General features: G+C 41.3%; 1 protein-coding gene and 1 pseudogene across 1 annotated transcript in view; both read right to left on the bottom strand.

Moving 5' to 3' along the window:
- The window catches only part of ATP1B3 (ATPase Na+/K+ transporting subunit beta 3), a 42,356-nt gene extending 26,088 nt beyond the window's left edge, over window positions 1-16,268 (bottom strand). Inside the window, exon 1 of the mRNA XM_036851016.1 lies at window positions 15,794-16,268. Coding sequence (XP_036706911.1) covers window positions 15,794-15,902 — 109 coding nt within the window. The 5' untranslated portion in view covers window positions 15,903-16,268. The remainder of the gene's footprint in view (window positions 1-15,793) is intronic.
- LOC118894452 lies at window positions 959-9,778 on the bottom strand (annotated as a pseudogene).
- Window positions 16,269-17,407: the final 1,139 nt, after the last annotated feature.

Here is a 17,407-nt window from a genome sequence, read left to right as displayed (position 1 = left end):
CTCGTCAGATACATGATGTACAATTATTTTCTCCCATTCTGTGGGTTGTCTTTTCACTTTCATGACAGTGTCCTTTATTATTATTTTTTTCAGTAAAACATTCCTATTTTAATCTCAGCAAATGTTCTCATTTGGCACCCGACTGGCATCAAACCAAAGCCCTTAGGCCGACAGGCATGGGCTGAGACCATCTGCAAACTTCCCATGTGTAGGTCTCAATGGCTATGCGCATCAGAGCACCTGTTCCTCTCTCTAGTCCCTTAGAGTGGCCTAAGGTCTCAGGTGCACTAACAGTGCTGGGCATGAGGTGGTGGAAAAGTCGTGACACTGCAGTCTGCTGGGATAGGAAACCAAGCAGTGCCTTGAAAGCAAGTTCTTTTCTCAGGCGACAGATACCCAGATAGGGTCCTAATCATGCTTATTCAACATACTCCTGTCTGCCTGGGCTGGAATGAAGAAAGAGCCATCCTCCCCAGTGCCACTGGGGAGGAGACACAATCTGGTTCACACTTTTTAGAGCGCAAGCATCTAAGGAAGTCTTGTCTGGGGGGATGGGGCAGCAAGCTCTCAGGTCAGCACTGCTGGCCAGGGGAAACCCCGAGTCCAGCTTTGCAGCCTTTGCACAGTGGGTACTTTCCCAGGATCCATGAAAATACTCAGAGCCCATCAGGACATTTTACTTATATGCAGTTTCCAACTGTCAGAGGAGTTCAGGACTGTCTGGCCTTCTCAGGACCTCAATTCAAGATTAGCTATTCAAAGCATAAGAGGGAATACGTTTTAAGAATCAAGGCTGCTCTTTTCAGCCCTGCTGAGGGAACAATTTCAAACATGACTGATAGAGAGAAAGCTGGGCACTCAGCAGGGCACAAGGTGGCTTTCAGCCCAAGACTTCTCTGGTGCAGCGGAAGTGGGACCTCAGCGTGGGGTCCCGCCTTCTAGCTTATCTCCTGCGAGGCTAGTTGACCTGGCAGGCAGGGCTCATGCGCAGCTGCAGGAGAATGAAGACCGGAGACGTGATCAGGCCGAACCGGAGCTCCGAATCTGCTCCACCAGCTTCTGGCACAACAACATCTCCAAGACGAACTTCAGGCGAAGAACCGTGAGGACCCAGAAAAGGCGGAGCACGGCCAGCCGCTTCTCTCCGTCCTGGGAAGAGGCGCACGGAGACGACAGTGGTGAAGCAAGTGCTGAGCCGGTCAGCGGCGAAGAAGGGCACGAACACGTTCCACCAGGAGAGGCCGGGAGCCAGGCCGTCCACACGCAGGGCCAGCAGCACGGAGAACACCGACAGGGCCGACAGGTGCACGAAGGCCTCGAAGGGAGCGAAGCCCAGCCACTGCACCAGCTCCCCAAGCGCGGGCCAGGGCCTGGGCGACGGTCCCACCCGCCCGGCTGCAACGCCACTCCCCACAGGCCTCGCTAGCGCCTGCCGCCGGCGCGGCCACGAGAGGCAGGAAGCGGCCCCGCCTGCCCCGGCTCTCGGCCCCAGCCCGGGACCCAGCACTGGCCACCAGCCGACGCCCGCCTTGCTCGGACGCCATGCCCCGCCGGGCGCCGACAGTGTCCTTTAAAGCAGAAAAGTTCTTAATCTCAAGGAAGTCCAGCTTACCTATCGTTCTCCTTGGTTGCTTGACTTTTGGTATCATATCTAAAACAACATTACCTAATCCAAAGTCATGAAGACTTGCAATTATATTTTCTTCTAAGAATTTTTAGTTTTAGCTCTTTAAGTCTCGGTCTTTGATCCACTGTGTGTTAATTTTTGTACATGCTATGAAGAAGGGAACACTGGGGCCTGGGATAAAAACTGGGCAAGGTCCTGGATGGGTTGGTAAAAATCTAAAGGAGTGGAGAGAATCTCCATACCTGACCAGCTCTTGGCTACCTACGCCTTGTCCCTGAACGCTATGACAGGGAAGTCTAAATACAAAGAGGAGGTGCAGAGAACCAATAATTACAAAATATTGAGAAGAAAAACTAATCCAATAAAGTATCAAACGCAACAAAGAAAGTAATGCCTGAAAAAACTGGGTTATAACAGGGTACAGAACAAGGGGGGGAAGCATGAGTATAATTAAAATACAGAGTATAAGGTAAGAGAATAATTTTTCAAAATCTGATTTCATATTCTGATTGTTAAAATTTTAAAACTTAGTAGATAAGCTGAACTGGAGAAGAGTCAAATAATAATAATAAAAAAAATCCAGACACCTAACAAAAGAGCAAACCAAAGACTGGGAAAAATATTTTGCATAATATGAAACCAATAAAGTACTTATTTGCATCTGGAATATATAAAGAACTCTTACAACAAAACAAATTTCTAAAACATGGACAAAAGTTTTGAACAGAAACTTCATCAAAGATGTAATGAGAATTGCAAAACAATACAGCTCATGAAAACATATTCAACATCACTAGTTATCCAGGACGGGCAAATCAAAACCACTACATGCTCACCAGAATGCTAGAAATTCTAAAGACTGACCATACCAAGTGATGAGCTAGAAGCGGAGCAACTGACACTCTAATACACTGCTGGTGGGAATGTGCCAAAACAAAAACCGATTTTGGAAAACAATTTTTTGAAAAGTTAGTAGCATATACCTATGATAGGATCCAGCCAATCCATTCCTAAATATTTAACCAAGAAAAACGAAAGCACACGTTCGCAGAAGAAAAAGTATATGAATATTAGTAAATGCTTTATTTGTAATCATTAAAAACTCCAAACAACCCAAAAGCACATCTACAGATGAATTAATAAATAAATTCTGGCATATAATACAATGGAATACTATTCATGAACTACTTCTCAAAATAACTGTGCTGAATGAAAGAACTCAGCACTCCTGACCCCAAAGAGAACACGCTACATGATTCCATGCATTTAAAGTTTCAGAAAATACAAACTAATCTAAACTGTCCAAAAGCAGATCTAGGGGCTTCCCTGGCGGCGCAGTGGTTGAGAATCTGCCTGCCAATGCAGGGGACACGGGTTCGAGCCCTGGTCTGGGAGGATCCCGCGTGCCGCGGGGCGACTGGACCCGTGAGCCACGGCTGCTGAGCCTGCGCGTCTGGAGCCTGTGCTCCGCAACAGGAGAGGCCGCGATAGTGAGAGGCCCGCGCACCGCGATGAGGAGTGGCCCCCGCTTGCCGCGACTAGAGAAAGCTCTCGTACAGAAACGAAGACGCAACACAGCCATAAATAAATAAATTAAAAAAAAAAAAAAAAAAAAAGCAGATCTATTTTTGCCTGGATACTGGGGAGGTAGGGAAAGAAAAGAATTACAAATGAGAAAGAGGAAATCTGGGGAGTGATGAATATTTTCATTATCTTGATTAGAGTGATAGTTCCATGGGTACAATATGTGTATATGCATATAGGTGAATATACACCAAAACTCAAGTTATACATTTTAATTTTAAATACGTGCAGTTTACCACATGTCACAATTATACCTCAATAAAGCTATTTAAAAAACAAAAATTTGGAAGAAGGCCTAACCTAGAGAACTAGCCAAGCCAAAGAAAAATTCAGTGAGCTAAAAGATCAAACCAAGGTGTTTTACAATACTGGGCAAAAAGAGAGAGAGAGTATGGAGATTGTTGAGACACGGGAGACAGAACCAGAATAACAACAAATCTAACAAGAATTCCACCAGAAAAGGGGATGGGGAGGAATGCCCAAAGAAATAACACATTTTGTGTCTAGATTGGAAAAGATTGAAAAAATACTAGAAAACACTCTATACCTAGACAGAAATAGGTAAAATTTCAGAATACTAAAAATAAAGTGAAAATTTCTTAAAGCTTCTAAAAAGATAGAACGGGTTTTACCTAGAGCAGAGAAATATGACTGACAGATATCTCATCAGCCAAAAATAAAACAGTATATTCCAAACTGAGGAGGCTTTAAGTTTTAGCTACACTGTCTTCATTTCCTTCTTTTTGGAAGAAAAACTTATATATTATCTAACCTGAAAAAAAAGGACAAAGTTCACAGACTAAATTCTAGAAAAAGCTAATATAATTGTACATTTTTCATTTTTTAAAGTTTCCTTTAAAAATTTAAGACAAAGAAGAAAAATATATAAAGCAACGGTGAGCAAAGAAACCAGTAAGACTTGCTGGTAACATCTAAGTAAGTGTTGATTTTAATTTCTTTTCCTTATCAGGTCTGAGGAATAACTTACACACAATAATTTTCATTGATTCCAAGTGCACAATCCCAATGAGTAGACAGCTGCATGTATTGTGAAACCACCACTACACTAATGATACAGAACATTTCTATCACCTCTGAAAGGTTCCTTGTGCCCGTTCGCAATCCGTACATCCTTCAGCCAGCCAATGATCTACTTTTGCCACTACATTAGTCTGTATTTTACATAGTTAAAAATTGACTTTAATTTAATAACAAGTTAAAATCCCAAAAATATTAAGGTAGGAATAATTTAATAGTAGTCTAATAAAAGACATTCTCAAAGTGGGTTAAAGAAAACCTTATAGCACTATAAATAAATGCTATTTATAGACAAAAACCTAAAATTATAACACATACTGGTTGAAAATAAAGTAGACCTTGGCTCACAAAAAGAAATGTAGATGTGGCATTATTACTGTAAGCAAACTATTTAGAATTCAAGTCAAAAGGCATTAACAAAGCAAAGATAATCTCTATTAATAAAAAGTAAACAAAACACATCAAGAAGATACAGCATAAAAGCCATGAACATTTGTGATGCTAAGTGGCTTAAGATATGTAAAGTAAAATTTATCATAATCATCTGTAGAGATTTTAACGTACCTCTTCCAGAAATCCACAGATCAGGTAAACAATAACAAAAAGGATAATATTTTAAAAACACAACTAATAGTTATTTAATATATGTAAAACTTTGTAGTCACCAGAAAATATACTCTTTATAAACCTGGAACATTGCCTCGAAACTGACCATGACTTAAATTTCAAAAAACCAAACCCAAACAAAATAAAAAATAACAAACCTAAAAAAAAAAAAAAAAATCAAGGCCACATTTTTCACAATCAAAGTATGTTAGAGAAGTATAACAAAAATTTAGAAAATGGACTGCTAAATAACCTTTGGATTAAAAAGACAACAAAACCCCAAATATTCAAAATTCAAAACAATCACGTAGCAGAACACAAAGGAAAATCCATAGCCTTATATGCATTCACTAAAAAACAAGACAAACCAAAAAAGCCAGGTTTTAAATTCAAGACTAAAATAAATTCAAGGAAAGTAGGAGATTTAAGATACAAGCACAAGTTAATGGAAACAAATGCAAAAATAAATCATTAATTTTATCAATAAAACCACTTTCCAACTAGTAAGTTCGAAAATAGATGAAATATATGATTTTTAAAGAAAATAAACACATTCAAATCAGAAGTTCTTACAAGAAATAAACAGAGCTCTATCCCTAAAAGAGACACTATGTCCAAATGGCTTTAGTTAGTTCTCCCAATTTTCAATAAGTAGATCTTTCTCTACACACAAGCTATCCTTTTTGTATGCTCCGTAAGTTACCTAAATCTTTATAAGGCTAGCACTCTCCAGATACCAAAACTAAACAGACAGTACTCGCACAAATTTCACAAATTTATTTTATTTTAAATGCTTACATAGAGCTTACATGCTATAGAGTGATAATGACACAGGAACAGAGATACAGATTAATAACAAAACACAACAATAATCAAGAAAGGATCCATATAATATCCATGTAACAAAGCTGGCATTTCAAATCAGTGAGAAAATGATGAATTATTCAATATATTTTGGGATAAGTGATCAGGAACAGCCTATAAAAGACTTAAATTTGTGATAATATTTATTTAAACAAGTACAATTTTTAAAATAAAAGAATTAAGAGACAAAAGACAGCAAAAAGATGAGCAGGTCACTGTAAAGAAATGAAAACTGAGCAAACATAAGTTGCAGTTATCAGAGATACTGTAAATTAAACCAACCAAGACACCAGCGTCCCATCAAACTGGCAAAAATTTTTAAAGAGTGATAATAACCAATGCTCAGAAAGTTGAAGGGAAACAGGTAATTTGATCCCTGCTGGTGGGAGTATACATTGGTACAGCTTTACTGGAGGACAATAAATTAATATAAAAATAAACATATACTATAAACCAGTGATTCCATTTCTCAGTGTCTACCCTGGATAAATAGTTGCACACATGCACTGCACAATGTGCAAGAGAAAAATTGGAAACAATCTAAATATTCATCACAAAGAAATATATATATATATATCTTGGATATATATCCCTACACTATGGAATATTATGCAATGACTCAAAGGAATGAGATAAATAAATAGGGGCGGGGGAGAGAGAGGGACAGAGACATGGAAACAGTCAAGACATATTAAGTGAAAAAAAGGAAGTTCTAGAACATACATTCTTCCTATTACTCATGTAAAAGTAGAAAATTAATTATTCCTACATAGTCCATATATACTCATATACATACACACACACATATATATACATATACACATATATAAGTGTGTTGAAAAAGGACTGGTAGGAAAACTGATAAGCAATCATTATCTGTGCGAAAGACTGCGATTGGTAGAAGGCAGTGAAGAGAAACATGAATATATTCATGTATTCTTTTTTCTCCAACATCCAATTAGGAATATTTACAAATACACAGAAAAGTTAAAAGAAATGTGAGTGAACACGCATAAACCCCACCTAGATTCTACAGTAAAGTCTACTATATTTATCTCATCTATTCACTACCTATTTTTTTTAAGAATTTCAAGTTGCAATGTCAGTACACTTAACCCCTAAACACTTCAACATGCATATTAACTAAAATTGAGGGAAAATTACATTCAGTGAAATATACAAATCTCCAAGGTACCATGACATGGTTGTTGAGAAATACATTCACCTCTATGATTCAAACAGCTATCAAGATACAGAACGCTGCCATCACCCTATAAAGTTCTCATGCCCCTTCCCAGTCAATCCCCATGACCGCCATCCTAGAGGCAAACACCATCCTGGGCTTTTCCCCAGCATAGTTAAGTATTGCTTGATTTAGAATTTCAAAGAAATGAAATTATACAGTAGTATATTCTCTTCGGTAAAGCTTCTTTTCTGCTCAGCCTAATTGTGGGATTCACCCATGTTTTGTGTTATCTGTAGTTTGCTCCTTTTTACTGCTAAGTAGTATTCCACTGTGTGGACATTGGTTTGTTTATCCATTCTACTGCCGGACACCTGGGCTCTTTCCAGTTTGGAGCTACTATGAATATTTTGTGTATTTTTGTGGACATATGTTTTCATTTCTCTTGGGTAAACACCTACAACTGCTGGGGATCATGGGGAAGTGTATATTTACTTTTACAGGAAATTGTTAGACCTTTATCCAAAGTGGATATACCACATATGTTTTTAAAAGTATGATATAGGTAACAGTGGTTATCCAGGGAAGAAGCTGAGGATGACAGTGGACTTACTGACTAGTCACATCTGTACTATAAAAACTCAAATAATGAAGTTACTTTTGTTATATGAAAAGAACAAAGCCAAGAGTCCATATTCCATTTAAGACACGTTCAGGTTTCTTGGATTAGCCTACACTGACCACTAACTTCTAAAGCATAGGTCAGCAAATCACGGCTGCTGCCTGTTTTTGTAAATAAAATACTGAAACGCAGCTAGGCCACTAGTTTACATATTATTTACGGCCACTTTCAAGCTACTAACAGCAGAGCTGAGTAGCTGCAACACATACTGTATTCCCGGCAAAGGCTAAAATATTATCTGGTCCTTTAAAGAAAAAGTTTGCAGCCTCCTGTTCAAAAGCATTTATAGAGGCCTTCTTTTTCATTCCAATGCGACATCTGAAACTATCTCGTGCAACTTCTCCCTTACAGAGGAAACTAAGACCAAGAGATTTTTAATGACTTACCTAAGCTTAGATGGAGATGTGGAATTCTAATTCAGGTCTATATTCTGAGTCCTAGTCTGATCATCTTCTCAGTATACTGGTAAACTTCTAAGACTTATCAAGCAAAAATACATAGGCCCACAGGCTCACTTTGACTACGATGCCCTATCTGGAAACTTAAATGAATTAGAAATTTAGTGGAACAGAATCATGGTGAGCTGAGGGGAATGATGAACAAGTTTCTCCACAAACAAGACTTTCATGGTGTGGAGCTATACCAATTAATCAAAATACTCTCAACTTCAGCCCAACGACCAGGTGAATCACGACCAGGTGAATCACAAGTGGAAACTGACTAAATGACAATTTATTCATCAAAAAAATAGTAAGTGCTTACTATGTGCTAGATGTTGTAGGGACATAAAATGCACCTGTGATTCCTGCTCTGTGAGAACATCCAGCTAGTAGGAGCAATGTATATAAACAACTCTAATCCAGGATACAACATTTTTAGGTGTTATAGACGATAAATGTATTATTTTCACCTGGGCAAGTCTGAGAAGGCTTATGGCAGAGAGGGCACTAGATCTATGAAGCAGGGGAGAATTTATGATGCAGAGAATGAAGGGCATGGGAGAGGGAATGAGTAGGGCATTCTAGACCAAGGGGCCTTAGACATACCCATTTGGCTATGACATGTGGTATACGGGGAGCAGGGTGTAAAATGACAGATTATATAAGGTTGGAAATGTAGTTCTAAGCCAATATGTAATATATCCGGAATACCAGGCTGTCTGGAACTGATTTAAACCTTCTGAAAGCAGTGGGGATCCCAACAGCTTTGGGGTACAGGGAGTAGCTTGACCAAAGCTGCAGCCTTAGAAATACTGATAGCAGTGAAGTTATACTGGTTTAGGTCACAATGATTCCAACTGATTACCTGGATCTTCCTGGGGCTGCACCAGAAGAGCCCAACTTCCCCAGTCAACAACACTACACTTTTTATAAGCAGCAGATAAAAGTTGGAAAGCCAGTGGTCTCTTTAAACTCAGACCAATTTTGAAAGAAATTTACAAAAGATCTTCATCTGGTGCTTTAAGTTTTTTAATCAGAGAATTTACAAGAAAAGGCACTACCAGATCCTGAAGAAGTAGGGCAGGGTTGGTGGGAATGTTGAGGGCTCTGCAATGTGCAACAGGTGGTTAGCATTATGAAGCTAGGAAAAACAAGCACCCTGGGCTCCCTGTGAATGCCTGTTTTCACAAGATACTGGAGGGTGGGGTGAGGTGGGGGAGTGGTGAGTAGGTCAGAGAAAATTAATTCCTGAATTAACTGTAGCAGTGGTAATGAGGGTGTGGGTCACCAAGAGATTCAAGAGATGTTATGGAAGCACAACTGGCATGGTTTGGCCAGGTTCAGAGCCCAGATGACAGAAATGGTAGTGACAGTCTTCAAAAACTGCAAATACAGAAGCCACTCACAACTTCAGTGGAGGAAGGGGAAAGAGCTCTGTTTATCAGCTGATAAACAAGGTACTGGAGTTGTCTAAGCCTCACTCTCAGGTTTATGGGATATGCAAGAAGCAACTGGAATCTCAGAGAGATGTTAACCGAGAAGTAAAATCTGTCAGTAATCTTTGCAATTGTTTTATGAGATGAAGAAGATGAAGAGAAAACAAGGCCAAAGACAGCACCTGGGAAATCTACATTTAGGAAACAAGAGAACCAGGAAAGGAATGGCTAGAGAAGTATGGAGTAGGGGTAAGGGCCACTTTTTATGGACCAGATACTGCCAACCGGCCAGAAACCATCAAAAGAAAAGTACCTCATGCTGTGGACAAGGGTCAATTCCTTACCATGGCATCAGCAAAATACTAGGAGGAAGTCATAAGTAAGAGCCAGCTCCACCAATGACTCAGTAACAAAGTTTAAACAGATATGGGGAGGTTGTTAAGTTAGGGAATTCTTTTTAAAAATATTATTAGTTAAATAGCACCCTGTAGGGAGAGGATGACACTATTAAATAAACCCCCATTAAACCTGAGAGCAGGTAAGTTTAAAAAGAAAAAAAAAAATCTTTATGAAGTTCTCGTAAGAGCCATATAAGAAGCGGAATAGAGCAATAAAGCAGGACACAGGAGGCCTGGATAATTACCCTGGTTCTGATATCCTAATCAGATGCACGACCCAGGCATGTCAAACTCAGCTGAGTCTCCCCTGAGAAAGTTAAGTGGAAGCTTTTTCTGAACACTGAACTATGAAAACCATCAGTGCTGTAGCAAAAAGGAAAAAAAAAAAAAAAGGAAAATGCCCAAACACTGGGTGAACCATTAGGCTATGATACACCAAAACCATCAAAGACATTAAAAACAATGTTGCAGAAGACTAATTACATTTAACTAGACTGGGAACATCTCATAATACTGTTCATTCGTTCAACCAATTTTTATTACATTCCCACTACGTGCCGGGCAACAGGCTAGGTGTTAGGGAATTCAAGACAGGTAAGATGTGAATAAGAAGCTTATGTCTAATAAGCGGGCAACAACAATACTGTTGAAGTCATAAATACTATACTAGAAAAAGGTGTCATAGAATACACTGGAGCACTTGACCCAGTATCAAGGCAAAGAATGGTTCGAAAATGTTTACCAGAGATCAGGCCATCACAGCTGACATCTGAGTAGCCAGGCCAAGTTGAAGGAAGGAGAGGCTCAGAAGCTAGGAAACAGGCCCAAAAGCGGTGGGAGAGAACTATGTGGAAGAGCAGAGATGACAGGAGAGAAGTGTGCCAACCAGACTGCAAAGAGTCTGCACGTCATGTTAAGGAGCCCCGAGGGCAACAGAGTTACACGAAGAGGTGCCCATGAAACATCCAACTGAAGATTTCTGACAGGCATTTGGTAATAAGAATGCAAAAAAGCCTTAGGGACTAGAAATGCATATTTGGGAGTCTCAAATGGAGATAATAACTAAAGCCACCAGAACATGTAAGTTCTAGCAGGAAGTGTGGACAGTCCCCACAGAGGTGATGGAGAGGGCCAGGGATACCTCAACAGAAAGTGGCAGAGGAATAAAAAACATTCCCCTTAAACGTTAAGTGATAAAACTAGGTATCTAACTGTGTATTTTCAAATTTTATTTATACATTTGAAAAAACTTTATACATAGGAAAATGTTAACAGTGGTTACTCTATATGATTAAAGATGACAGGTTTTACTTCAAAATCAATGTAATCAATGCATAATTAGAACATAATAAATTTATCTTCCAAAGTTAATTTTTTTTTTCTCCTATTACACAATTCCTTTTTTTTAAATGCTAGGTTAGTAGAGGCTTAACCATAATGGAAATGCTGGAAGTCGAAAGAGGGAGGGGAAGGGGAACTGATATCTCCTAAGACTAACCTTCACTTTTTAAAATTATTGTACATGTGATTTTTTTTTCCTGCTCATACATGTGTGCTGCCCATGTACTCTTGGCATATTTCAATAAAAGTGTTTGGAACATAAAAGCGTTAAACGGTCCTTAAGCAAATGCGATGATAAATCACAGTAAAGTTGTTACTAAGGACAGGAGGGTTTTTTAACTTCTTTTAGTACAACTAAATTAATTCTAAACATATAAATTCAAAAGTCAATTTCAAAGAAGTGGAATTACTCCGGGGGTGAGGGGAGGCTGCTCTTTAACACAGTAAAGCACATACTACAGTAATCACAAAGGGATCTGGAACATCACACACACACTTGCCCCCTCCCTCCCTTCCACTAGCGGTCCAGAAGTGCTGCCTCCTGCCGGGGGAAAGCTCGATTAGCCTCAGCTGCTGCCGCTGCCACACCCACCACTGCCCTTCATTTACAGCCTGCACACAGGGTAAGGCAAGTCCTGTTACTTTCCCAACAGTGCAAAGTTTTGTAAAGTTTCTTTAATATGTCACTCCACAGGACAAAGAATACCTTACAAAACTGGGAAAATAAACACACTTGCCTTCTCCCCTACAGTCAGACACCCAAGATGGGATGGAGCCTGATCTCCAAAGCAGAGCATTTACTGAGGCATGACCCAGAATGGGAGCAGGTGACTGAAAAAATAGCACTTCATGGACCTATAATAAAAGAGAAGCACATGAACAAAATGTAGATATTAGTAGTTTTGGTCCAGAATCCTGACCCTGCTTGGAATCAGTAACTTGAGTTTTAGGTCAATGTTAAAATAAAGCATGTATTGACAGATAATCTGAAGATAATGAACTCCAAAGAAGCCCACAAGCAGATGTCATTAAATGACATCACATCATGTTTAAAAAAAAAAAAAAAAGCTCTGTCCTTGGACAGTCTGAGGCCAAGGATTCTATCACTAGCTGAGTAAGTGAATTCTGACAGATCAGATCTGTGGGTTCAATTTTCTCATGTATGAAAATGAGGGCACAGGGCTAGATTAGTGGCTTTCAAGCTTTTCTTGATTGTGAGCCACAGTAAGAAATACATTTTACATCAGGGTATCTGAATGTCCAAAATACAAAAAGTTTCACAGAATGACATTTTCCCTTAGAATAAACTTATCAGGCAGAATAAACTTTGATAATTTTTCTATTCTATTTCATTATTTTTAAAAATGTTAATTGCAACACATGGTCCACTGTTTACAATTAAATAACACTAGATGATCTTTGAGCTGCCTTTTACTCTAATTGTACGTAATGCATTTAGGTTTAATATATGCAACACAGCCACAAGGTGCTAAATTTTCTTTGTCCCGTGTTTTCATAAAAGGCAACTACTTATTCCTGATGCATCCTTACTGTCCAGCTTGAGAAAACAGCTCTTAGGAACACTTTGATCACCTACATGGTGTGCATTAGAAAGTTGTGAAAATGGAATGAGGTAAGTACACGTATATAAGCATTTTGAAACTGCCGTAACCAAGTGTAACATATTAGCCAAATATACAAGAAGCTAATCAAAGTCTTCACATAGCTGTTTTAAATAAGGCAATGAGATGAAACATGTATTTTCACTTTAACCCCAAGGTAAACTGCAAAATTGCTTTTTAAACATGTGTTTTTAATATATATAATGCACTTGGAGAGGAACCTCAGATTACATGAGACAAATATACTAAAGACTTGAATGTAAAAAATAAAATTAGGAAACATCTTAAATGAATGTCTTTATAGAATCCCTGAGGTAGAGAAAGGTTTTCTCTATATGCCAACAGCCCAGCAAATTTACCTAGGTCAAAAAAAAATGTAATAATTACCCCCCCCGCCGCCATTAATTTCAAAAGCGACTAAAAGAAAAAATTTGCACAAATGAGGTTTAAAAAAAAAGCCTATAACATGCTTTCAGAATATAAAAGGTACATATATTTTCCACAACCCAGAAATTCCACCAGTAGAAACATATCTCAAGGAAATAAATTTGCAAAAATGTACAAGCATGAAGGGAATGGGAGGAGGAGGGACCAATACATACAATAATGCACTGGTTAAAAAAAAAATCAGGAGTTACTCCTATTACCCTGGGTATCTCCCATGTATACATATGGTTCACATTAGTAAACTTAAAAAAACAAAAAAATCCCAGTACGTCTAACCATACAATGGAACGCTAGCCAGCTATTAAAAGTGGTGATATAGGTCTTTATTTATTAACATGGGAGGATGCCCACAATATACTCAAAAGATTATAAAGCAACACTTACGGTATGATCTCTTTTTGTTAAAAAAAATTAATAACAACATTATACACATTTTTTAAGTCTGCCCAGACATACACCGAAATATGAATAGTGAACATCTCTGGGGTGATGAGATCAGGCAGCTCGCTCATACACTGCCTTTCTGAGAACTACAAGAAGATATGCTTTCTCCAGGCAGACCCCATGCTCTAGGGTACACAGCCCAGTGAGCTGAGTATGGATTTCAGCCTCCAGGCACCACTCCTCCACATTTCCTTGGAGTGAGTGCCCTTATATTGGGATAGGATTATGGATAGTTTTCACCTATTTATGCCATTCTCCGCTGGCTTACTATTGTTACAATAAACCCAGAAATTTACTATTTGTTGATATTTTCGATTTTGAAAAAAAGGTCTTGCCTTAATCCTTCCAAAACTAATCCCAACTTTACCTGTACTACTCCCACTGCCCTTACATGATGCCGCATACTCTGATAATTTGTGCATGTCATCTATTTAAATGCACGTACCAAATAACATCTCTATCCCAAAAGCATATAATTTTAGAGCACAACGTGCACTAAGAAATGTCATTCTAACACAAAGTGCAGATACTTATTACTGGAAATGAGAAGGCACTGAGAAAGGTAGTCTACACAAATTAACCCCTCTCCACCACTCAAAAATTCCTTCAGCAGAAAGTTAGTACACTCTAGAAACAATAATAACTGTTTACAGTTTTTTCCCCCATTTAATTCCAGATGCAAGATCTATTTCCTCATCACATTAGTGGGCTCCCCACAGACAGCCATTCGAATAAAAATCATGAGTGATTACCATGCAGTTAGGCAAGGCATCTGTAAAATAATACCACCGCTGGACTAGGATTAAAGGACAACTGGTTCTTTTCTTGGCTCTTTGGAATATGTAATTTTACACAAAGCAAAATCGCAGCCTCTCTGGGGCTCATTTTGCTCGTCTCTAAAGCAGGGTTTGGGCTAAAAAACCTCCAAGGTCCCTTTCCGCTTGTGATAGGACTTTAAGCCGCCTTTCCACTCTGGAGGAGCCGATTTCAAGCAGCAGCCAGTCTATTTTCTAAGTCAGAGCAAAGTTACTCTCTTCGTGCTTCTCTTGACAACGTCGTGCCCAAATAGTTCTCAACTCTAGAGATATTCTCACTCAGAAAAAAAGGTCTGTCATGACCAACTAACAAAATATCTTTCAAAAGGAAAGAAAAAGTAGTTTACTTAAGTGTAAAGGGGGGAGGAGGAAGAGCACTAGTCCTTATTCAGACAGTAACATAATTTTTCCAAAAAAAAATAAAAAGTCACTCTAAAGCAGCACCACACTGGCGGATGGTTTAAATATTTCTTTTAAAACAAAGAACCCATGCAGAGGAAAACTGCTAGCAAATTCAATCATCACACGTTTTGAAGGCACAGGAAAAAAACTGCCATTCAGACCGGATTTACTTTCCCCCAATGAAGCATGTTGGTAAGAAAACCTGTGTCATTAAAAAGGAATTAGGGAGAAAGCAACCTTTTAAAGGGTCTTTTCACTGTCCAAACTCAAGCGCACTTTCGTGTACCGCGTACTTGTGTGCTTAAAACATGCGTGCAGACCACACACTTAACACTCACACTCTTCCGACCCGCTGGGGTGGCAGCGTGGACGAGTCACAAGATAGCGGCGGGAGTGGAAATTTCCTCTCCCCGGACGTGGGGCAAGGTCGGGCTTCCCCAAACAGCTCGGCGCCGCTGGCCGCCTCCGCCAGGGCCTCCCCGGGCCGGCGCGCTCCGTACAAAGGAGGCCGGGCGCTCGGCCCCCACGCGCTCGGGGTTTGGGACAGGGGTTACCGGCTTCCGGCGCCGCAGGCCCGGGCAGCACGTGCGCCCCGCTCCCGGCAGGGAGGAAGGAACCGGCGCGGCCCGGCGGCTGCTGCCAGCGGGCCCCGCAGCCTCGCTCGCCCGCCCGCCGACTCCGCGAGAAATGAATGGGGCCGCGTTCGAGTCTGGCGGCCGCGGCGAAAACCGCTGCGGGCGGAGGCAGCGGCGGCTCCCGGGGCCCCCGCGCGGGGAGCCGCCTCCCGCCTTCCCTTCCCACCCGACCCCGCCCGGCGCCCCCCGGACTGCGGCCGGCCCCGGCGCCCAACCGCCGCCCGCTCACCCCAGCTCTTGGCGGTGCGCCCCAGGAACTCTCCGGTGGTCGGGTTGTAGATGAAGAGCTTCCACTCGGCCAGGCTCTGGTTGAAGGACTTCTTCTCTTTCTTCGTCATGGTGTGTGTGCGGACGTCGAGGGGGAGCGGCGGCCGCGGGGGTGGAAGCGGCGAGGAGCGCAGAGGCGCGTCCGGGCTCGAGCGGCGCAGCCCGGCGACGGCGGCAGAAGGCGGGACGGCCTAGGAAACCTCCTCTCTGTGGTGAGCGCTCGACCCGACTGCGCTGCGCCGCGCCGAGCCGGGCCGCCGCTCCGGCCGCGGGAGCCTGACGTCTCCGCCCTCCGCAGCCAATCCCCGCGCCGTTCAGGCCCCGCCGCCGCCGCTACCGCCTCCCGCCGGCGGCGGGGCGCAGCCGGACGCTGTGAAGACGCCCCGCCCACGGCCACGGCCCCGCTCCGTGGTACCCGGCTTGGCTCCGGGACACTCGGGGCTCCCTCTGCCCGGCCAGAAGAAGCAAAAACTACGCATAGCAACTTAAAAAATCATGAGGGCTTAATAAGAAGCAGATCTATAATGACAAGCAAAAGATGAGCATCCCTAACCCGCTGGTTTTTCAGGAGAACTCTGGGGAGATGCTGCGGGCAACCGGGATCCGGAGTCCCCTCGCTTCCTAGCCTGCGGCGGCGCGAGACTAGCAGAGAGCGGAAACGACTCCAGTCCACGGAGGAGGGGACTTCACTACCCTCTCCCCAAACCGTTTCCAGGCGTTCTCCTCTGGGCTCTATGACGTGACTAAAAGATAATCTGCTGTAGTATCTCGTGAGGGTGCACGGTGTATTACATACCTCTGCTCAGAGAATGCCCTGACTTCGCTCTTTTGAAGGAGTCAACTGAGAATCTCGGGTCAATGAGAATTTCATCCTAAACATGCCAGTATTAAGTAAATGCAGTATAGTTTTCCCCAGATTTAATTGAATTTATCAGTGAAATCAATACACATGCTTTCCTGAGTTTCCTGTCAACCGCAAGACCTGCTTTTTCTCAAACACTCAGACTCTTTACAGGAAATCAATTCTTCGTTTAGTGTTGATGCCTAAATACTGTTCGCGGCTTTTCATCTTTTCCACTGTATTGGTTGCTCCCGTTGGTCAGAGCTGAGGGTGCAGTCGATGTTTTCCTACACGAGATGGAGCTGAAGAGTACAGTGCTTTGAGACTGTTGGGACAGCATGAAAAGAGTTAGGAGTTTGGGCAGGAGGTGCTTTCTTTTCTTTTTTCTTTTTTTGTAAAAAAGAAATGGAGCACTGCCTATGTTTTATTAGCAAATAAAAAATTATGAATGAAGAAATGTAGCACACATCTTACCGTTTGGAATGATGCATTGTGATCCATCCGACAGTTTAAACAGCCTGCAAATGCTTTAAAGCAGTAAATGGATAACGAAATTCTGGCGTTGCTTTTGTTTCCTCACTTTGTTTATCAAAGCAAGGAATTATGAATTATGTCTTTCACAAATGGAAAAGGAATAGAATATATTATTATAAAATGATTTTTCCCCCTGCGCTTACGAAAGCTAAATTTAAAATTATGACCTTGGGAATGATAACCAAATCCAGTTACTTTGTT

The sequence above is a fragment of the Balaenoptera musculus genome, chromosome 4 (genome assembly GCF_009873245.2).
Source record: "Balaenoptera musculus isolate JJ_BM4_2016_0621 chromosome 4, mBalMus1.pri.v3, whole genome shotgun sequence".
NCBI classification, from domain to species: domain Eukaryota; kingdom Metazoa; phylum Chordata; class Mammalia; order Artiodactyla; family Balaenopteridae; genus Balaenoptera; species Balaenoptera musculus.
Note: the sequence above shows the minus strand (reverse complement) of the source record. Positions and strands in the feature narration are given on the sequence as shown.